This window comes from Mytilus trossulus, chromosome 14 (genome assembly GCF_036588685.1).
Source record: "Mytilus trossulus isolate FHL-02 chromosome 14, PNRI_Mtr1.1.1.hap1, whole genome shotgun sequence".
Classification (NCBI taxonomy): domain Eukaryota; kingdom Metazoa; phylum Mollusca; class Bivalvia; order Mytilida; family Mytilidae; genus Mytilus; species Mytilus trossulus.
In genome coordinates this window covers 55,004,449-55,029,250 of record NC_086386.1, presented here as the reverse complement: position 1 = coordinate 55,029,250, position 24,802 = coordinate 55,004,449, and the positions used below count along the sequence as shown (strand labels likewise).

At 33.9% G+C, this 24,802-nt stretch overlaps 1 protein-coding gene across 3 annotated transcripts; it reads right to left on the bottom strand.

Annotated features, from left to right (window-relative positions):
* Positions 1–2,260: 2,260 nt before the first annotated feature.
* On the bottom strand, positions 2,261–23,694 carry LOC134695702 (uncharacterized). 3 transcript variants are annotated; one of them, XM_063557069.1, is made up of 2 exons: positions 23,591–23,694; positions 2,261–4,537 (listed from the first exon to the last, which is right to left on the bottom strand). In XM_063557069.1, exon 2 carries the CDS (start codon positions 4,377–4,379, stop codon positions 3,531–3,533), a length of 849 nt encoding a protein of 282 aa, XP_063413139.1. In that variant the 5' UTR covers positions 4,380–4,537; positions 23,591–23,694; the 3' UTR covers positions 2,261–3,530. The 3 variants fall into 3 exon arrangements, with proteins under 3 accessions (XP_063413139.1, XP_063413138.1, XP_063413140.1); XM_063557068.1 differs by lacking the exon at positions 23,591–23,694 and adding an exon at positions 10,049–10,321; XM_063557070.1 differs by lacking the exon at positions 23,591–23,694 and adding an exon at positions 5,615–5,754.
* Between the last annotated feature and the right edge of the window lie 1,108 nt (positions 23,695–24,802).

Below are 24,802 nucleotides of genomic sequence, written 5' to 3'. Positions count from 1 at the left end.
TGATCATGGAGGGTCCATCATTTATGAATTCTTTAATATGTATGGTATTTCTCTATTCAGTATAATTTTGTTCATGATTTTCTATTCTTTATATTATAGCACCTCATTTTTGTCTATTCTATAATAGTTTTGTTTATTATTCTCTTTCCTGTAATCTTCATACAGACCCTTTATGTATTAAGTGTCATTGAATTTTAATTTTAACTTACGACGACAATATGACATGTGAATTAAGCACTCGAAACGCTGATTTTTGGTCTACTTATATAGATAACAGGTTCTAATTGGATAGGTGTCAAATGATGCAAAAAGGAAAATGAACTTCAAGATAGTTTATTAAACATTTGTGGCCCGTTTAAATTGATACACTTGTATCATTTTTTTAAAACACTCTTGAATCTTTTCAAATTTTTCATATACGGTCCATTTAAAAAAAACTTAAATAACTTTGGTGGAATGATTTATGTAAGGTATTTAACACTTCTATTACCAATACGACAGATTAAATGTATTAATATAGCAATGCATATTATGATATTAGATTTTGCTGTATAATGAATATATCTAGTTGCAGGCGAGATGAAAATCAATATACTTCTTTGAATATTTTATAATGTAGACACTAGAGATGAAATTGTAATAAAGTGGTATTTCATTTTTTTATAATGGAAATCAGATTGATGTTCGTTTTCTTGTATGTTGTTTTAGTGGATAAATCTAGTTTGAAAATACCATCGAAATTTCATGTTCTTATCTAAAGCTGCTGTACATTTTGCTTTACTCCTATAATGAAGTTTCAATTGTATTTAGACATGTTATTAACGGAATGCAATTGTCTTAAATGCATATTCAAGATTTCTGTATGTAGCAAACTGTTATGATACAAATTTAACTGTTTTGTAGTAGATTTGTTTAAAAACAATAATACAGATCGGGGCACATGCAAGACGACCTGAAACTTGTCTGGTAAATTTCTAAAGAAATAAAAGCGTCGTAACTGGTGAAACATGTTCATGAGTGTATCATTCATCTCCTCGCTAAGCTTAAACTCTTGTCAATATTGTCAATGGACTTGTTACTGTACTGGAAAATAAGGATCCCCGTCTATAGGGGGTCTTATTAATATCTTATCATTGGGTTGTTGTCTCGTTGACACAAATTTCTCCACATATCCCTTTTTTTTTATATAGTGTATGTCACGAGAGACCGAATATATATACAAAAGAGAAATTCAAACTCGCAGGAAGAATACAAAATGACAACGTCATGGCCAAAAAAGACCAACGACCAAAAGTCTAACAACAATACACAAAACATAACATAGCAAACTAAAGACTATAGACATGTACATGTACATATACATTTGTGTACCAAGAACTCCGCAATTAACACCGGACTGAAAAAAGAGGGAGGAAAGATACCAAAAGGGACAGTCAAACTCATAAGTCTAAAACAAACTGACAACGCCATGGCTAAAAATGAAAAAGACAAAGACAAACAGACAAACAATATTACACATGACACAACATAGAAAACTAAAGAATAAACAACACAAACCCCACCAAAAACTAGTGGTGATCTCATGTGGTCCGGAAGGTTAATCTGCTCCTGCTCCACATGTGGCACCCGTCGTGTTGCTTATGTGATAGCGAATCCGGTAAATAGTCTAATTCGGTAGGTCACATTCATGAAAGGGAAGGGAATTGTAGTTACGACGTAAGGAACATATCCGATATCATTTGTGAAACGGTTATTCCATAACGGTCAACCAACTCGTGATGGCGTCCGTAAAATTTACGAAGGGATGATTTCAACTTCACCATTGTGAACTCTTGGTTTAATAGCTTAATTGAACCGAGAACACAAATCACTACACGCGATTTTCCTCTCGCTTAGTCGTTTATGGTCATCAGCTAAATTCAATTTGCATTTTCACATTGGGAAAGAAACAAGATGTTTTATTAAATTGTTTAAAATCTGTTATGCTTCAGATTGCTAGGTAATAAACAAAAGTGTACATGTAGGTTTTTTTCATTGACCAAGGCCGTACGGTGACCCATACAATTGCTATCATCTACGTCATTTGTAGTTTCTGGTTGACATATATTGTATTTATAAAGTTGTCGCATTGGCAATTGTACCACAATAAATTATTTAGTAAGGGATTTTTTTTCAAACATAACTGTTGACTGCTCTATGGTCGGGTTGTTGTCGCTTTGACACATTCCCCATTTCCTTTCTCAATTGTATAAATAATTAATCAGTTGTATTCCTTTAATAATTTAATATTCAACTTCATTCGTACATTTGTAACAATAAATAGATAATATATAAATGCCACTCATCCAGAATTACACAGTCAAATTATGCATACAATATTTAACAGCTTGTATTAAATAGAGCATTACCTAATTTCAATGACACATACACTATTCAATTGCAAGAATTAAAAGATCTTTTTATCACAGATATACATATAAATCAGATCTTATCAAATGGACGGAAAATGGAAATTACATGTAAATGTGGTTGAATTACAGTAACAAAAATTGTATGAAAATGAAAACAAAAATATCACAGTTATTGATCACAGAAAAATACGATAACAAAATAATAAATAAATCCCATAAATATATTAGTACACATTAATATGATATGTAAACAAAAGAAGGACAAACTTAGAAAACATATTCTTTTGAAGAAAACAAATAGATTAACATTAACTTTTTGGGCTATTTTCTGGTCAACATTTTTTTTTTTCAAATCCAAAGAAGTTTTCAACTTTTTTTCTCATTCGAAAATAAAACAAGCTGTATGAATAAAAAGGGGGATAATTCTTTGCTTCCAAAAACTACAATAGTCAATAAACAAAAAAGACGACATACCAGATTGAAAAGAAATCCATTAAAATAACAAATTTGCAATGTTTGAAAGACTGTATGAACGGAAATGCATATATCCATATTATCACTACGAAGTAATGTTTTTAAAGTCAGCTAGTATATTGAAAATCAGGAAACATTAAATTCGTTTTAATTGTTTGTGATTCTAAAGTTGCAATCACGGTCAGGTTTCTATGATTCTGGTAAACAAGTCCACAAACACACAAGATAGACATAAAAAGTCGATACGACGAAATACATTTGGCACACTGAAATATTGGCACTTATATTCCTCCACTGGAGAAATGTCCCGTATTCTTGCTTCTATAATTATGAATGTCTATACGAGTGTTGTTCTAGTTCTAACAGTAACACTACAGTTCTTTCACAGTTTCTTGCGAAGAACTGTTTGTTGCGTCTGTAAAATTTGCTGTTCTAAAATCTGCGTAGCACTCAGCATTGCTTAGCCCAGTCCTTTTGTAAAGCACCAACTGTCTTATGAACACGGTTCATGGAACTAGAACCAGTCCAGTTCCACTGAAAAAATCTTCGGAAGTCTCGAGTATATTTCAAAATTGCACTTCAAAATACAAATGCATTTTTTTGGTTAAAAATGCCGCTCATTTCCTTTGGAGAAATATACCGAGTTCAAGATTTTGCTGGATCTAATATATGAAGTCCTGAAAACTTTGTAGGCAAGTCATTCATCCATTTCATACATTTTTCAATAGCTTCTTTTCTCTCTTCATCATATTCATAGTCAATAACATTGTGTTGCTCCGACGAGGAGGATGCTGTGTGCAAAGACTCGTCGGAATTTCCACTTATCACATCCGACTTTTGTCCGGACGACGTACTGTTTGGATAAGTTTGTTTCTTCACGCGATTTAATGGAGATCTGCTCCAATTTTTCACTTGGTCACTTCGTATCCACTGTTGTTGTCTCTTAATGTGATGTCTTACATGATCGTTTGCAGCCATGTCGTGTCGGTTATCAAGTCGTAGAGAAGACATGCTATTATACAATTTTGATATCAAAGTAGGTTCCTTTAAATGTCGATTAAGTTGTGATGATAGTTGTTGCTTCACCTGAGTTTTAGGTTTAAATGATTCAATACAGGTAGACTGTTTGTTTATATAGCCTCCTTTCAGTGTCGAGTGATTGATCAATCGATTTCTGTCGTTCTCGAGATTCCGGATGTCCCAAGTATTTTCTGTGACGTCATGACCTTTGAATGGCAAGCGATTAGGTGGGTTTAATTTATTAATTTTCGTACCTTCCAACGGGGGAAGCCTAATGTCAGTACATGATTTAGCTTGCAAACCCATTAAAAATTGTAAAGATTTATTTCTTGAAATCTGATTCTGATTAATTCCTCCTTTATTATTTATCGATATAATTTGTTTGTTTGACACTGGATGAATATCCCATGAAAAAGTTATTGAAGTTTTATTTCTTTTTTGATTTATTCTCAAGTTCGTTTCTTCGTGAATCATTTTCAGTTTTTTATAACTACCTTCAACAGTTAATGGTGCCGATAATTGTATCTTCTCGTTGCTTTGTTTTTGTTTTCTGTTAGGAGTTGTTATTTCCTTCGTCTTGTAGTTGCCATTGGTTTGTAGAGTTGCGATCGTTAAAATGTCTTCAAGTCGGTCTGAGAATGAAAAAATATTTATTAGTAACAAAATATATAACATTTGAAAGAAAAAGAAAAAGGCAAATCGATTGGACGCAAACATTTTGGATTTATTTTTATACTATTGCGGTTCTTGGTAAATAAAGGCACAGTTTGTCTAAGTACACAATAAATATAACATAAGAAAAGAAGAAAGTCTTTGTCCTTTAAATGAAGAGTTATTTTCAGTCAATTAAAAATGTCGTAAACATGTTAAGTGTTGCTATTTTAAGTTCGCTCGTTCCTCTTCCTATATGCTCAACAATTTTATTTCATTTTCATTCATGTAACATTTAACCAGGATATAGTTTGAATACGAATAATCAAGTTTAATGCACCTGTGTTTAATGTATATGTTTTTAATGAAAAATCATAAACAAGGCAATATATTGTAAAAGTATTTAAATTTAACTCTTTAGTTAGGTTCAAGTGGAAATTGAAGACCTTCCTTGTCAAAGATAGTCAACATGACCATATATTTTCTGTGAAAATCGCAAATCATCTGTTTGGCATGGCTTGAAATAGAATTAAATGCGTTTTGTATACATTTTATACACTTAATGGTCCATTAAGAATAATATTAACGGACTAAGTTTAAATAAGTTTGAATAGCAAGTATTAACAAATAAAAAAGTTCATTGTAATCAAGTATTTTTAGATATCATAACGGAATTATTTAATGCCTGTCGGATATCGAAAAAGGGAAGGCCTGTGGGTTATATCAGTAATCTACAACATAACATTTACAAATCAACATATTGAGCAACACGAACACAAGAACTTGTATATGGATGTTTAGAAGAAAAAAAGGGGGTGTATTTAAAGAAGGGATACTAATAACGATATATGCACCAATAATTTCACTCCCAGACTAGAATTTAAATAATCATTGTCTCGTCAGTAATGCTCGAAGATGAAGTATTTCAAATTTAAACATTAATTCCAGAGAGTCTAGTATATTTGTCAGATTTAGTGTTATTTTACATAAATCTTCTAGATGTTTCTTTTGATTCGTCAGCTACAAGAATATTAAGTTACAGTTTGTAAAATACTCACATTGAGCTGAAGAGAAAGTGCACTTTCACAATAGGAAACAAATACTTGAAAATTCCCGAATAGTTGAATGTACTTGTACTGATTATTGGCAACTTATTTAATGCACCTCTCAGATTTTAAATTTCAACGAATAAATATACTTCTCTGTCACCCTCTTTAATTCCAAGAACTTGTTATTTATTTCGTGGATTATAATTTAACGGATCCGGCTGTACCAAGGAGCACCGTTTTAATTATTTTAATTATTTTAATTGATAGATTAATGTATAAACAGTGTACTTGTACATGTTTTAACATAAATTTACATTTTAATGTATAATACACCATATAAACAGTATCATTCAGTATAATGCATGGAGATGCGTGATATTGAACGTGTTTAATAATTCAAATACTCAAATAATTGATAAAAGACTTATATAATAAAAAGTATCAAAGTGTTTGAATTTTAGAATGTTCATTTTCAGAGGCGGAATTAAAAGTGCGGCCTTATGGAGATTTATTTGTGGTTAATGTAGACTTTTGACATGTACCACTTAAAAAAAAATTCTAGTTTGGGGCCGGCGCCCCTCCCTATCCCTTTTTCAGAATCCGGAATCCGTAACTGACTTTCCTGATACTTGTGATACTAGTCGGACGTTATTTTTTTAACAACTTTCGATTTCTTATGTTGTTTATGGCAAATCCCGAGTTTACAAACCTGGGTTCAACTTCTGTAAGATTTGTTTTATTCGTAAATATATTGCGGTAATGAAAAATAACAGGACATGTGAATAATACATATTCAATAAGACAGCAACCTAAATGGACAACGTGGATATGTTAAATTATTTATTACAAATTAACTTAATATGTTAAATGTGCATAGATAGATTTATGTTCTTTTCCCTGTCAGTTTCACAATTGTGCTGATACAGGGATCTATGACAATGAAACACCCACATAGAATAGCCTCTTCTTGTTCTAAGCTTATTGTTTTTGTAATTTATTTATTCATTTCTGTAAGTGCATTATGTAACCTGCTTTTTAAGTGGAAATTGATGTATTGGGATTAGAGAGAAGTTTCTCGTCCATTTACATTAACTTTAACGTATCATTCAATGTAATCAAAACATGTCAAATGGAATATGATGAATATCTATATTCACACTATTGACAAATTCTGATTACACGCGAAAACATTCCGGAATGTAATGTAAAATCCCCTTTACTATTGTTGGATTAAATTTAAATCTTCTTCTTATTATAATCCCGATTATTGGTAACGGCATCTACATTCGTCAATGGAAAAATCATTGTGTCACACCAAAGGCTATACTAAGCAGTTTAAATGGGCGATCCAGAAAATTCTCTGACATTAAAACGTGTAATTTTAAAACGTGTCAATATTGATAATTATAATTAAATATTTAAATGTCTACCTTAAGGATGAGCTATATGAGAATGGTCAATTTATGTACATACTAGTATTCGAGAAGTGGTTGACTTTTTGAAGATATAATTGCTCATGTAGAACTTTTGTTCATATTCAAACACTTTTTGATGAAAGGTATGTCACCTCTTAATATAAATGTTCGAATTGTACATTAACCAAAGTATAAAGTACAAATAAAAAAATATATTATACTAATACAAAATATGAAAAAAAATAGTCTTTCCTTTTATATTTTGGTGCTTTTTTGTATGAAAAATACCTACTAAATTACTTTTGAAAGGTCTGTCACCTCTAAAGACAACTTTTCAAATTATAAACCTATGTTTGCTTTCGTGTTCAAAAGAGTTCTGGTATAAAATGTAAACCCTTTTAAGAAGAATATCTTAAATTCAAATATGCAAATCATAATTGGAAATGAAACAGAAAGATAGAACAAAGTGGTAAATCAATCTCAAAATTTAAGCTCTGAAAATTACAAACAAAATTTTTGATGATTGAAACTTATATTATTTATTTTGATCATTATACAGATGTATATATAATTAAACTTTCCAAACCAGATAATTTCCCATATATTCCAAAGATACGTTTATGTGATCTATGAAGCAGAAGTCCAATTTGTATCAAGATACCAGTCGATGAAATGAATGAGGGTATGAATGGGGAGTCCTTCATTTCTGGTTTTTTTTTTAGTCGTTTTCTTCATTTTTAATCTTTTAGCCAATTATGCGTTATTTAGATATAGGAAGATGTGGTATGGGTGGCAACGAGACAACTCTCCATCCAAGTAACAATAAAAGTAAACAATTATAGCTCAAGGTACAGCCTTCTACACGGAGCCTTGGCTCACACAGAACAGCAAGCTATTATAAAGGGCACCACAAATTACGGCTAATTCTCATTTCGCCTTAGCTGTCAAAATTTATATATAAAATTAATCCCAGTTTGCCTTAGTACAAATTTTCAGTGTAATGTAAAGCCATTTTATCATTATTATTTTATAAATGTGGAGAATAATTTTTTTTTCTAATTGATTTTAGTTAGAACACTAATTTCTATTTTCAATTTTTATCATCAAAAAATTCAGATGAGTTAGGCAGTCACTATTTGAATTTCGGGGGGGGGGGGGGGGGGGGTTCTATGGATTTTTTTTGGAAAAAAAAGTTTGTTTCCAGTTTTTGGAGAACAAAAAAACAAAAAAAATGTTTTTGAATTTGAGAAAAAAAATTGTTTGTTTCACCCTCAGCTGCCACTATATGTAATGCTAAAATTGAAAGAAAAAAAATGCTTTTGATGTGTCGCTAAAAAAATAGACTGTTTTTCGCCAAAGACGAAAAAAATGTTTGTCTGGGGAAAAAAAAACATCCAGAAGAGCAAATGGTTGCTGCCTTATACTATATACTGAAATTGATATTAACATGTGTATGTGCATTATATCGTAAATATTAATGTTTTCGATAATATCAACCATCAAACATAAAAATATATTTTTTTGATTTTTAAATATATTATTTATTTTATAAATTTTATATTTCAATAACATATCTCGGTATAAAGACAAAACATTCCTTTTCAATTCTGTGAATACAAAAATAAATTCTTTGCCTTAGACATTAAACACAATTCGTTTAAAATCTATAAATCGAAACAGCATGGTTTATTTTGTTCCACTGACCTACATGTACCTATATGGCGGATTTAAATGGCACGCACTGAAATAAACACGCCAATAACGAATGTTCATTACAATTAGTTACATGATTGTATTTCCGTAATTTGGATTTACGATAATCCATAAATCTTATTCTTTATTCTATCTGATGTCATCTAAGATGTTTATTTTTCTAATTATATAACAGTATTTGTCATTTAAATGCGTATTTTCTATAGTAAACAAACACGAGGGTTGACAACGGTTTAATGGGGTAAACAATGATTGTAAGAAATTCTAATGTTATTGATGGTTCAAGATCTAATGTTCCGTGTTAAAATGTATAATAAGAAAGTAGAACGGTGAAAAATTGAAAGAAACATTAATTAGTTGTGAAAAAAGGTTAAATGTACTAATATTTGCCGATCTCAATTGTCTCAATTTGTTTTATATTTGTCTTCTGATCCATGGAGACGAGAATGATGCCAAATATATCAAAACTGCAATTCAATGAAATTGAGAATGGAAATGGCGGATGTGCCAAAGAGACAACAACCCGACCATAGAGCAGACAACAACAGAAGGTCACCAACAGATCTTTAATGCAACGAGAAATTCCCGCACCTGGAGGCGTCCTTCAGCTGGACCCTAAACAAATATATTCTAGTTCAGTGATAATGAACGCCATACTCATTTCCAAATTGTACACAAGAAACTAAAATTAAAATAATACATATCATGATACAAGACTAACAAAGGATAGAAGCTCCTGACTTTGGACAGGCGCAAAAATGCGGAAGGGTTAAATATGTTTGTGAGATCTCAACCCTCCCCTATACATAAAACACAACATATAAAAACTAAAGACTGAGCAACACTAACCACACTTAAAACTGGGGTTGATGTGAGTTGCCTCAGGAAGATAAAGAGATCCTGTTCCACACGTGGCACCCGTCGTGTTTCTCGTGAAAGTATGCTTCAAATCCGACAAAATTCTACCGTAAGCAGAACGGTCGTAAGCAGTTGTCTATTGTACAGAGTTCCACATGATATAGTAAACAGTTGCACGGGACACGTATGCAACCCTGGATATTTACTTTAGCATCATAATATCAAAATTTAAGGGTCAAAAAGACTAGTTGAAAGGTATATAGTCCGAAATCATAGATTTCTTGTACTTCCTTAATTTGTTTTCCAAAAGATTGATCAGTGATGCGCACATAGATAACTCTTACAGTCGCGGAACCCGATTTTGATGAGTAGGGTGGGTGGAGAGGGGGTTTTATTCTAGGAATTAGGTATAAGAGAACCGTTAGTTAATTTGATGGAAAATTGGTTGAAATGTTACCTTTGATTCTTTTTCTTTTTTTTGTTCTATATAGAAAATGTAAGTGGTGTTCTCACATAACAAACAATATAACGCCAACACAATTTTAAAAGTTCAGTTTTAAATTCCATTTAATGATTTACAGTGTATGTTATTCAACCAGATTTTATCTTCCCTTTCTGCATGAAGTACAGATTAAGTAAGACTCGAAATACTTCGACACAAGAAAATTCTTCGAGGGGTTTACTGCCCTGGATCGACTTCTATAACATTCCGGTGGGCAAGATCAATATGTTTAGTAAAAGTATTAACAACCCTTAAGATAAACATAGGAATGTATATGTCCAGTCAGTGTTAATTGACCGCTTTGAGTTAATTCTAATCCAACACGTGGGTTACAAGTCCGTGGTGAACCGCATTATTGATATTTACGGTCAGGATTTGTTTATCTTTTGGATATATAATTCATAATCGTACTTTAACTTAAGATTTAATGGGAAGATTTAAAAAAAAATTAACTCGCACGTTTCCCATAATAAAAAGTAAAAATTCCAGGGAATTTTCCCTCGCTTTCTAATTGTTGAGGCTTCTTAATTTTAACCTTTATTTTGATTTAAACACCGTGATATATTGCTACTAAAAGTGTAAGGGTCAAACAAACTTAAGTGGAATGTATTAAAATAAAAATATGTTAAGAACATACCAAGGGGAGGAAATTCTAAAAACAAATGTCTAAGAAAAAACATCAAAATATTATACGAATTTTGAAGTCGATAAGGTTCTCTGAGTTGTTTGCAAATTGTCTCAATGGTACAAAATGTAGTTATATAGATACTTAAAAGTTTTAGCATTCCTTTTCATAAGAAATGTGAGAAACTCGCAGACTCACATGTATTTAATTAGCTTGACGTACATGTATATATACCAGGCATAGGGTAATGCAAATTTGCAATTCATTTTGTAGCAAAGCACGGTAATGAATTACAATCTTCCAAGTAATTGCATGTAACGTGTAATGCAGTAAATTTTGCATTACATTTAATTGTAATTTAGTGCATTGCTTGAACAAAAAATTGTGTAATCCCATGCATTAACTTTTTTTTCAAATACTATATATTATAACTAAACAGATTGTTGGAGATTTAAAAAAAAAACACAGAAATTAATATTTCTTAATTATCTAACAACCTAATCATTTTAAAATTAATTTTCTATTTTCTATTTATTTTTCACACTTCACACAAATCACTTGACAGAATAACACAACACTATAAATATCATGTTTCTTTCCTATTGTAATTTCATTTGATTTCATACAAGTTCCTTAAAAAAAGATTGGTATTTGAAAAGCGTTACTGTAAAAATGTTCCATTGTTGTCAAAAGATCAATGTATACATTTACCTACTAAATTGTCATGATTATACATGTAGACGATAATTGAACATTGTCATAAAACACTAATTAGTTGGATTTACAATTAATATTAAGCTTTTCCCCATTTTGACACTTGCCCATAGATCATATTAAGCTCAATATATTCGTAATATTATAATAACTAAGAAAGTAATTCCGAGTAAATACTTTGATTCGCATATACCCATTTGCTACTTTTACTGTAAACTCTAAATGCTCCTGATTTCTTTGCCTATAATGCAGAACATACATGTACTTGTCTTGCACCAATAAGGAAAAAATGTTCCGGAATATACACGAAATATTTGCCACTGAAATTAAGCAACAAATCTTACGTTAAAAGAAATCAGTTACTTGAAGATCTTTTTCAATTTCGGAATCTTTTACAATCATGAAACTTATATCACCTATTCAACAAACTATCGACCTTTTTCTACGGAGGTTTACAGGAATCTTTCGAACGCAGATAATTTCAGTATAGATATGACCTGTAGTATAAAGTTCATATCAATAAAAAGTAAGGCCAGGTACAGACTTATCGATGTCCAGTGAGGTTGTGTTTATTTTAGCCATATGTGGTCGAATCAAAATATTTCTCAACTACGTGCGAAAAGTCACAGTTAGGGCCATTCATTAAGTTCGACAGGTACTTGTATAGAGTTATGAAACGTATTTTATATCTTATCAAACAAGTTCAACTTGAAAGTATATAACTTTGCTCAAGGTTAAATATCTGTTTTATATAATATCTTTCAAGTTCAAGGCGCCAATAATTAATCTTGTTTCCTAGCCTTGACGGTCTTGTGACAGCTAAATGTTTTTGTTTTCAAATACTAGCTTGTCAAACAAAAACGTCAAAAGGCCATTGCTGTACTGTTCCCACTATTCCGTGGCAATAAAGAGCTCGGGAAACGACTTTAAAGAGTGCTGGTTGATTTTTTTTAAAACAAAGTAAGAATGAGTCTTAAGTACACGGATGCCCTATCAGCACTTTCATTTTTTTATGTTCAGTGAACCGTGAAAATTGGGTATATCTCTAATTTGGCATTAAAATGAGAAGGATAATATCAGAAGGAACATGTGAACTACATGTAAGTGTCCAGTTGATTGGACTTCAAATTCATCAAAAAACAACTCGACCAAAAACTTTAACCTGAAGCGGGATGAACGGACGGACGGACGAACGAACGAACGAACGGTACGACAAGCGAACGAACGGACGGACGGACGAACGGACGCACATACCAGAAAACAGAATGCCCATAAATGAGGCATAAAAATAAAAACAAAAAAGAGACTACATTTATACCAAATATTACAAACTGATGAATGTATTTAACAATTAGACACCAATCAAAAGCCGAAGATGAACTCCTACGCCCGATTAAAATCCACAGTTTCATGTAGTGCCAATGAGACAACTCTTCGTCAATACAGTATCAATGATGGTGATACATGGCTGTGTTACCTTTCCACGTCAGTTTTAATCTAGCGGCGTACTACAGTACATGATATATAAGACATATATATAGATATATAATTAACAATCATAGGTCAAAATGCAAGGCCTTCAATACGGAGCATTAGCTATAAACCGAACAGCAAGCTAGAGTATAAACAAACGACAACCACAGTGACTGAATGCAATAGCTTAAGTGGAATTAGTGTATGTTACAGTTGATGGGAAATGTTATTAGGTTATTAATATTGTCCATTTTATAACCATATGTTAATTAAAAATACAAATATATAGTTTCAATTTACTAACAATTAGTAAATTAATTGCATGGCCCGACGATGGCAAAGTCTAATATACTCGATACCATTTCATTCATCCATCTGTCCTGCTCCTAAGTTATGATGGTCAGTATGGAGTTTACAGAGTAGAAAATATTAAGACCATACATAATAATTGTGAAAATTAACCAAAACATTACAAAATAGAGAATAATTATGGGATGCTATATAACATATAGCGAATAAAGGGCCAACACTTAAAGAATAGAGAGAATGGCTTTTCTTTAAAGAAATAAGAATAAAGACCCCCCGAGGCGACACCACCTACCACAGACAGACTCTTGGTTATCATATAAGTTACGGAAACGGAAAACAAATATTTGAGATCGCTTAAGATATACTTCTTGTAAAATATGTTGTAATTCAGATTCGTTGGAGATATAAGATGAGTATGTTTTATCTATAGGCGGTGAATTTAGATTGGTTTATTCTTTATCAAAACAGTAAATCCCTAAAAGACCTCTGCTTATAATTTTGAAACTATTAGTAAATAGTAACCGTTTTCATCCGCGTTTCTATCTGATGTCACGTTTCTAAAACAAATTTGAAGTCGTTACTCCTACAATGTAAATTTTGTTAAGACTTTCAAATTGATACTTTGTTGGTATAGCTAAACATCCAGTGCAAAATAGTCATAATAATTATGTAAATAATGTTCTTTTGAATGATCATTTGACAACACTCTTAGATCATTTGTCATGGATATCAAATCAAACAGATTACTAGTATATTGTAGGCTCCCATACCAAAATACATTAAGATAAATCAAGTGTAATTTCTACAATACGTGTATATGTATATAGATACAGTTGTTAAAAAGATTTTTTTAATGTAGGTCTTCCAAATATTTAGTGGCGAGAAGGGGTCCGAGGGTTTGAATTTGCATTTTTCTTACAACCAATACTTTTGAATGGGGACATAGGCATGGGACACTCCCCTGAAATTGGTAGCCTATATAATGTAAATGTGTCTGCATTGTATTCATACAGAGAAGCGTTTACCTTTTGGAATACAGAGCCATGCCAAATCATAGGGACATTGATCGACCCCAAATGCAAGATGACACATAGTTACATTGACGCAGAAAGTTTTGGATACTAAACAGCGCCAAACATTTGATATTATGTTGAATCAAGGTATCATGTGGAGAAAACTTAGAATAGAACAGAAATTGTCCAATTTTCTCCATCTGAGAACTATAATGTTCGATATTGTACCCCATTTGCAAGTACTTTTAAAAGTTCACAATACATTGCACTCCATAAAAAAGTGGTTCTGTTCCTTTTTGACACTTATTTCTGTGGTAAGATTGCTCGTTATTCGGTGGCATGAACATCTGTAAAACTCAATATCACGTGACGAAGTACCAGTCAATCACTCACAGACAGAATGAACAATTATACAATTTGTTATAATGAACTTATATCGTAAACAATTTTTCAACTGTATTTTCAAGCTCTTTGTAAATAATTGCGAAACATATTAATTTGACTATAATTTCTGGGTAGAGTTACATGCCAGTCGGGTCGACAGAAATAAACAAATTATTGAAATACAGAATAGAATAACAGAGGCTGCTCTTCGCTTTTTAAAATTGACGATATTTACTGCATCAGCTGCACCTTTCGTCCATAAATGTTTCTTTAGTGCAGTTTTATTGCAGTGTTTCTCAAGGCCAAAATATTTTTAAATCCAAGCCAATTAAAAAAATGATGAACTAATAATGAAAAAAAAGGACAAGAATTGCAGCCAATGTACATTGTATGTCAGTTTTTTATAGAATTGTATCATTGTTGTCAAAGATACAGGAAATTAATATTCAGTGTTCGTGCTTTGCAATTAATAAAAGGAGTGCGGTGAAAAATCTACGTAGAATAGAAAGGGCAACCAGTACTACTGCATTCACACATTAGTGTCTAGTATCTAAATTGTATATGTTTTGAGATTAAGTTAAAAGTCTTTTATTTATCTAAAAGATAACAAAATGCAATAAAGGCTGATAATCACGGTTCTTTCCAGACGGAAGCACAATGTTTGTTTATGTTTTACAAGAATTGTGACAACAATTAAGCACCAGGAAGTACTACTATAACGTTGGGGTTCTAGAATTAGAAAAAAGTGATCCAGAATCATCTGTCAAATGAAATCTTTTCAATAGTTTTGTGGGTACGCTTGAAAGCGTAACTTATCGTTCAATTTTGCATTGTTTAAATATTCCATGAAAAGTTTATCCTTTGAATCGATGTTTTGTTACGTTTGTTTGCTGCACAACTACTTGGCTTATTTCAGGAACCATTGTTTTGGGTCGAGCTAATGGAAATACTCAGAAAAAAACACCGAACCTCGGTAAGAAAACTGACGATTAAAGTCAATTTTGATAAAGATGCAGGCACGTCTTTTTTAATGAGACGTTAAGTTTAACTCCTGGTAGCATGTTGAATTCGAGCATGTTGCAGCAACTTCGATGGACCATAAGCTGTTTATCTACTTATATTGAAGACCAATATGTAATGCAATCGTTTGGAAATATGTTAATGTTATTATAAAAAGAAGATGTGATATGATTACAATTGAGATAAATATTCGCAGGAGACCAAATGACACAGAAATATAAAATCAACGGTCATCGTACGGTCCTAAACAATGAGCAAAGTCCATACTGCATAGTAAGCTATATTATAAAGTCCCCAAAATGACAAATGTCAAACAATTAAAACTACAATACCATTGTATTAAGTATAAAAATGAACTAAACACAAATATGTAAAACAGCAACAAACGACAACCACTGATAAGCCGTTGCCTTCTTATTTTTTATTTAATAAAATTAATACAAATATATATAAAATATGGTGTACAAGTTTGTATACAGCGATTGCCATTAACATCTTATATACCACATACCAAATTATAATGATGTAGAGAACTAACGTAAAGGATCACCGTACGGCCTTCAACAATAAGAAAACCTAGCTACTATATCGTAAACAGTAAGCTATGAAAGGCTCCTGGTTGGCTAAAATATGAACTTTATCTATACAAATGTAATCATTACGACGACATTCCAGTTAGATCAATATATTTATTTCACAGATTGACAGCTAAAAGATATAGAGGAATTTGTGCGACCAACATTTGCTCCTTCGTCATTGTTTTGACAGATTTGTAAACTCATAAGTCAGAAAGTGTTAAAGGTACATGTATCTTAACAGTTTGTGATAAATGGTATATACTAACTAATACTTCGTAGAGTCAATAACACCTGATATAACACTTAATAATACCAAAATACTAGAGACTATTATAGTATAATCTTAATTTTTTTTATATGAGTTCATTTGGTCCGCTAAAACCAGGCATCTTAAATTATAAATACGAGAACATTGCATACATTTTCATCTTCCATACCAATTTTCATGAAATTTAAATGTAAATTGATAAAAGTACATTGATTTTTAAAATTCAGAGAAATTCGTGATCATCAAATTGAAAATACGACTGACATTCATTATAAACATATAAAACATGAATTAAATAATTCACAGGTTTTATCATGTAACAGTGTAAGACAAAGTTCGTTTTAGTATGACTTAGCTACAGATCTAAATTTAATACGTTTTTATCCTTAAACAAGATAATGAAACGTGAAATAAGTGACAAATACGGTAGGGTACGAATGGCTTCGAAGGTACAATGATGATCTACATCATCAATTATAACAAGGTTTTTGATTGGATAAAATTGTGACGAATGCCTTGCGCTCTTTCTTTTATTTTGTAAACACTTTTGCATGTTATGGTTATGTATATCATCCGGTTATGGGGACATTATCAAAATGCATTTAATACTATGATTTTATAGATCAGTGTATGTTTGTTTACTACTCTTAAGGGATCAACCATGTGTGATCTGACTGAGGACAGGGTTTGTTTTGGTTCTTTTTAAAATAATTGTTTTTAAAAATTGGAAAACAAATCTTGTTGGAAAGTTGATTAGGTTTCTAGATTGACAAGACTGGCTTACAATGTAGTATTCATTTTGGCTTAATAAAATTTATGTCCAATGATAAATTTTAAATCATAATTTACTCTATTCACCAGTTACACTTACCACGTGTCGATATTGAGTAACCAATAAGAAGTTATATATACTATATATACAGGCTTATTGCTAACAAACAATGAACTTTTAACATCATTTTCAAACTCAATATTAACTTCAGACATAGCAATAAATTACTAATGTTATGCGTAATTGATATGCGCAGAAACATGCTAGCACTCAAGTGTCACCTTATCATTCATTCCAGAAGATTTAGTTCTAGCCACATTCAGGAGCCTTTGTCAATTGATATCGGCAATTTTCTGCCAAATGAATGCCTTCTTTAGTGTTCATTGGATACATGTCGGTTGGTCACGTTCTGCCGTTGTTTTTTCTATGGTCGGGTTGTTGTCTCTTTGACACATACCTTATTTCCATTCTCAACACCCTTTTGCCCAAACTAAGGGATCATTGTAGTTTGTTCAGATGCTTTGAATGTGATGACAATCATCTTTGACCTAACTTTTTTTTTCATAAACTGGTGAAACATGTATTGGTTTGCTGTGCCATAGACCATGGCAGATTTTAGCTTTAAATTTTGTTTGCATTATGTTTCTTACGAGATGTTTTAGGTATGAAAATGAGATAAACGCGTGCTACTTAATTCAGTTCTCTAGACTAATATATCCTTTGGATAAGTCTTGTAAATTACGTGTTAGTATCTTGAAAATCAAAAGTTTGAGATACCGAATACAAGAAAACATCATAATCGGAAGCCGAGTGGTCTTAGAAGAGGGGTGTAAGTACACATACATTGATCACGAGTACGTCTGACAATTGTAAGGTTTTGAGTCTAATCCCCGCACGTGTCGAAGTGTGTTCGATTCAAATCTTTAAAGACAAAGAATGCTAGTTTATAACTCAAAGGCTGGACTTCTTTCCGACTGATATGTCTTGAACGCATTCGTTTTAGTTCGTAACAGATTCCTACGGATCGGGAAGGGTCCGAATAGTTCGGCAATGCATCCCGACAGTTAGGTGCGTCCCGTAACATTCGGGGCAACTCAGCCGATTTTGTCTAATCGGATTACAATCGTGGCTATGTCGTGACAGATTCTGCTGTATCGGATCGAATTCCGAACACTGTCTTGTGTATTCTGGACGGTGTCCTGTGGAACGGGAATGATCCGGAGTAATTTTTCATAGCTGTTTTTCTGCCGATTGAGTCCAGATTGCATCCAGATCTTGTCGATTGCGAACCGTTTTTTGCCGAAACCGTTCCGAAACAGTCCCGTTATTAATGCGAAATTTGTCAATGATACCCACGTCAGAGTCCCGACAACTACAGAATACAATACGACTGAGACCAGACAAAGCCGTTTGCAATGCGATAGAGCGGACCGTGATAGGATTACGTTCCGACAGTACCTGATCATCCCGAACATGCCGACAGTTTTCGAACAAATAACTTCCGTCAGCGTCGGTTCCTTGTCTGGTCACTGTCTGATCTCAGTCGGATTACATTCGGTACAGTCGGGACGCAGTCGTGACAGACTCGGTCGATTTTTACCTGGCGAAAAATTCAAATCGGATTAGAAGCGGATTCAGAACGGGATTATCGGGACTTATTCGCTTAGAAACGGTTGAATATCGGTGCTTCCTGAACACTATCTGATTGTTGTCGTGATCAAATTATTTTTTTCACAAATTTTAATTTAAGTTTGAATTTCCATCCACGATTCACAGGATCTTGATCAGACTTTTAATAAATTTTAATCGGGAATGGTCCTGTCAAGAACGGTAGTAAAAATCGTGAATGTGTGACCCCAGCTTTAACCCAAAATCTCTAACTGTTCTCCAAAATTAAAACAATTACATTATGTACTAGCATCTCGATTTAATAATAAAAACAACTTACAGTTCATTTCCCTCCTGCAGTTCTTCGACTCCATCTTGAATTTTGTCGGAAACGATTTAACAAGATGACAAGCAAAAATCCTTATACTATATTATTTGAATAATAATAATAGTATTTTGTTTTAGTATGACATTGACAAAACCTAGAGTCAATTAGACAAAGATGTTGAAATTCAATACTGATGAATGCATAGATTAGAACATCGACAACATGACAAAGAGAGCCGTTAAAATTATGATGAAATTTATTAAAAATGCATCTTAATTATTTAATTTGAGACTTAATGGTCTTTTGAGAGATTATTTGATTGTTAAAGCGAACAATTACATTCATTTACTACTACTTCGAATTTCCATAATAAGTGTACTTTTACTCGTATTGCATAATATTCTTAAGCTTCTATCGTGTCATCTGAAATCTTTTAACTTTAAAATCGAAAGTCATTTTTTGTAAAATTCCAAATGTAAATAAATCTCAGAATTTCTGCATTTTTTCGTAAAACTTGATACAATGTATATCAAACCTTTACCCTAATATTGTTCTTGCTTTAACTTTAATAATAATCTCTACTACATGTATGTATCGAGTTTTTATTTTTAACAGTAGCCGAGTTTTCAAAGTTCTTTACTGACTATTAGTACTTCCACAGTCAACACTAATACCGTTTGTGGCAGGTGTGTTAGGCTCCTATTTAATTGACTGAAATTGTCAGTGTTCTTATCGAAGATCTGTGGTTCCCTCAGTATACATCAACTTCCAGCAACATTGAAAACTGCAGGGTCGCCATGATGTATAGGCGTGGTGGTACTGCAGGGTCGCCATGATGTATGGGTGTGGTGGTACTGCAGGGTCGCCATGATGTATGGGCGTGGTGGTACTGCAGGGTCGCCATGATGTATGGGCGTGGTGGTTCTGCATAGTCGCCATGATGTATGGGTGTGGTGGTACTGCAGGGTCGCCCTGATGTATGGGCATGGTGGTACTGCCAAGTCGCCATGATGTATGGGTGTGGTGGTACTGCAAGGTCGCCATGATGTATGGGTGTGGTGGTACTGCATGGTTGCCATGATGTATGGGTGTGGTGGTACTTCAGGGTCGCCATGATGTATGGGTGTGGTGGTACTGCATGGTCGCCATGATGTATGGGTGTGGTGGTACTTCAGGGTCGCCATGATGTATAGGTGTGGTGGTACTGCAGGGTCGCCATGATGTATGGGTGTGGTGGTACTTCAGGGTCGTCATGATGTATGGGCGTGGTGGTACTGCATGGTCGCCATGATGTATGGGTGTGGTGGTACTGCATGGTCGCCATGATGTGTGGGTGTGGTGGTACTTCAGGGTCGCCATGATGTATGGGCGTGGTGGTACTTCAGGGTCGCCATGATGTATGGGTGTGGTGGTACTTCAGGGTCGCCATGATGTATGGGTGTGATGGTACTGCCGGGTCGCAATTATGTATGGGTGTGATGGTACTGCATGGTCGCCATGATGTATGGGTGTGGTGGTACTTCAGGGTCGCCATGATGTATAGGTCTGGTGGTACTGCAGGGTCGCCATGATGTATGGGTGTGGTGGTACTTCAGGGTCGTCATGATGTATGGGCGTGGTGGTACTGCATGGTCGCCATGGTGTATGGGTGTGGTGGTACTGCATGGTCGCCATGATGTATGGGTGTGGTGGTACTTCAGGGTCGCCATGATGTATGGGCGTGGTGGTACTGCATGGTCGCCATGATGTATAGGTGTGGTGGTACTGCATGGTCGCCATGATGTATGGGTGTGGTGGTACTTCAGGGTCGCCATGATGTATGGATGTGGTGGTACTGCATGGTCGCCATAATGTATGGGTGTGGTGGTACTTCAGGGTCGCCATGATGTATGGGCGTGGTGGTACTGCATGGTCGCCATGATGTATTGGTGTGGTGGTACTGCATGGTCGCCATGATGTATGGGTGTGGTGGTACTTCAGGGTCGCCATGATGTATGGGTGTGGTGGTACTGCGGGGTCACAATGATGTATGGGTGTGGTGGTACTGCATGGTCGCCATGATGTATGGGTGTGGTGGTACTGCATGGTCGCCATGGTGTATGGGTGTGGTGGTACTTCAGGGTCGCCATGATGTATGGATGTGGTGGTACTTCAGGGTCGCCATGATGTATGGGTGTGGTGGTACTTCAGGGTCGCCATGATGTATGGGCGTGGTGGTACTGCAGGGTCGCCATGATGTATGGGTGTGGTGGTACTGCATGGTCGCCATGATGTATGGGTGTGGTGGTACTTCAGGGTCGCCATGATGTATGGGCGTGGTGGTACTGCGGGGTCACCATGATGTATGGGTGTGGTGGTACTGCATGGTCGCCATGATGTATGGGCATGGTGGTACTGCATGGTCGCCATGGTGTATGGGTGTGGTGGTACTTCAGGGTCGCCACGATGTATGGGCGTGGTGGTACTTCAGGGTCGCCATGATGTATGGGTGTGGTGGTACTTCAGGGTCGCCATGATGTATGGGTGTAGGTGTACTGCCGGGTCGCAATTTTGTATGGGTGTGATGGTACTGCCGGGTCGCCATAATGTATGGGTGTGGTGGTACTTCAGGGTCGCCATGATGTATTGGTGTGGTGGTACCGCCGGGTCGCCACGCTGTATAGGTGTGGTGGTACTGCAGGGTCTCCATGATGTATGGGTGTGGTGGTACTGCAGGGTCTCCATGATGTATGAGTGTTGTGGTAACACCAACAACAAATCAAACCAAAGGATTGAGAACATTCACTTTTATATATTCTTTTGTAAGTATTTTTTTTTTTAATATTTTTTTCTGAAATATTTGTTTGTCTTTGTTTTTTATTCCATTAAATTTGTTTCTTATACCACCTACAATGAATTGGAAAAATACCCATTGTGCCCTCTCTTGATTTTGGTGAGATTTAAGACGGTGTTATAATTATACCTATTGTTCAGAGGTGTTTTCAAATGGAACCCGATACTTGTGTGAATAAGATAAAGAAGATGATCGACAAGATTGCGTTCGGAAAACATTTGATATTTACCTGATAATTAGGTATCGTAATTTAAATGACAAAATTAAATAAAGTGTGTTTTGATTTAAATTACAAATTTAGCAAATCACACAAGAAGATATAGAAGTCATTCACTAATAAAACATTTGTGTTTAATTATATCAAATATATCTAATGTGTAACTGCATGGTACTATAATGACGTAGCTATTCTTATTTCCAATGGGGTGGCTTTTTGATGAAATTGTAAGATTTTGAACTCTATACACTGTGCTGTCCATAAATTGGTTCAGACAAACAATAACGAGTTAAAAATCTGCTAATATCTTTAAAAGTTAGTTTCTTTTAAATATGTGAATAGCAATTACATTATTTATAAGTTTTTAAATATGTGACAGGCGTGTGCCTGCATTTTAATAGTTCTGCTTTGAATAACTTTGTTCGTATTACGACAAAACCCGTATGTGTTGACGCAGCGGTAATCCACATTCAATGCTATACCAAAATATTCTTGTAACTTTACTTAATATTTAATAAAATGATTTTAGATATGAAGTTAGAAATAACAGTGAAGGTAGACCAGTTAATTTTCGGGTAGGAGGTTACACGTTAGAGAGAGTTATTATAATTTTTCGCGGAGTTGGGTTGATTGATAATTGTTTGCGTAAGGGATCAACCATTTCACTTCAAGGGGGAGGTTGAATTATTTGTCTTAGCCGAAAATTTTGAATTATATGCATATTAAGGTATGTAGATAATCTTGATTCGGAAATGTTTTTGTTGTCATCTCCCTGACCACAATATTTTACCTGTCAAATTTGGGATCAGAATATTTTTTAAGGTTAAAAAGACATAATCCCCCCCAACCCCATTCCTCCCCAAGAAGTTAAATAATCGTTCACTAATAGCGCGGAATTTGGTTGATTGATAACTGTTTGCGTAACGTCAGATGGCAATCTGGGGAGGGTGTGTACATGTGCAAGCAATGTTTGCGTAACGTCTGGTTGCAGCATTGGGGGAATGGCGTGTTCATGTACAGTTATGCCCATTTTCACATCATACACAATATGGAGTACACAAGTTGAGTACATTATCGTAAAACCTTCGATGTTCTACATATAAACTTACCTAATGCATATCTTATTATAACTGTGAAGTCAAAACTCCCCATACCCGAACAATTGTATCCAATGGTATTTATTTCAGTATATTCTTTTTTCAATTGCATGAAATTTGCAATTTGTAAATATTTCATTTATATAACCTAAAGTCGCCATGCAGATATTTTCACTAGCCAATATGTTAACACGCACAATAACCCATACCCTTCTCTATTTTTATAGAAGCAGATCATAGTTAACTTACATTACTTACCAAAGAAAAGCAAAGTCCCATAAGTACTATCCTAATCGAACTGTGTTACAACTGAGGAATATATTCTTTTTAAACCAAACTTCATGATAGGATTTATATGTTAATTGGACATTAAATTGACAACTTCAAGGATAAAGACTTAAAAGGTTTTTGATAGTTGCAATTATTTAATGCAGATTGGTATCGATTTTGTGAGAGGCTCGGTAGGGGTTGATTAATTTTATTTACGTTTATTTTTCGATATATTATTTTTACATAACTTTCATAAATGCCTCCATTACAATTTCGAAGAGTTCAAGGTAATCATGGATGAAGGTAACGAAAAGATTATAACTTTCGCATCAGCTACCACATGTAGAATTGCCCCAGTGCATTGTACGGATATGATTAGCCTTTTCAATTTGATTTCTCTACCTTCAATTGGCAATTACATACTTGACAGTCTAACTGAAAGAGTTGATTGACACAAGGAAATCCAGAACCTTGTCCTTATAATTGTATACAAAATGTACAACTGAGACCTCGTAATGTGTCTATATGTCTGTGTGGTAATCACTTTTTTTTGTATTATAAAAGTTGAAGTTTTTCTCTGTCCTTATAGAGAGTCTGGATAAGGTCTACAGAAAAAAGAATAATGGACCAAGTCTACAGGAAAAAAGGACAAACAATTTAAACAAAATTGAACACTTAAATATAAAAAAAAGTATAGAATTGTGTGTGTGTGTGGGGGGTGGGGGGGGGGGGGGGGGCTTAAAAATAAAGAATAGAGAATGATGGGTTGCTAAAATATATATAAAAAAACAACAACAAACAAACGAAAAAAAGAAAGAAAAGAAAGATATGACAAATTTAAAAAATAAAAATCAAGGACCCTTAATCAGAACATCTTATAGTTCCAATACGTCAAATTCAAAGATACTATGCTCATTGGAAGCAAGTCACCAATAACAGTAAAAATGACAGGGTATGACTGAAACTTTATTTAAAATAAATGAATATCAACGTTAATTCGTGAACTATTAAAGTAAAAACACGTTGACGACATCTTTATAAGTCAGTGACAAACATTACAGGATATAACATGTATACTAAATGACCTAGTCCATAGTTTTTGATTACTAGTGATATCTATTCCTTTTTCATTTGTCTTTCTTCTCGATATTTCATTTGTTATATATGTAACACACCTACAAATACACCTATAACACCAAA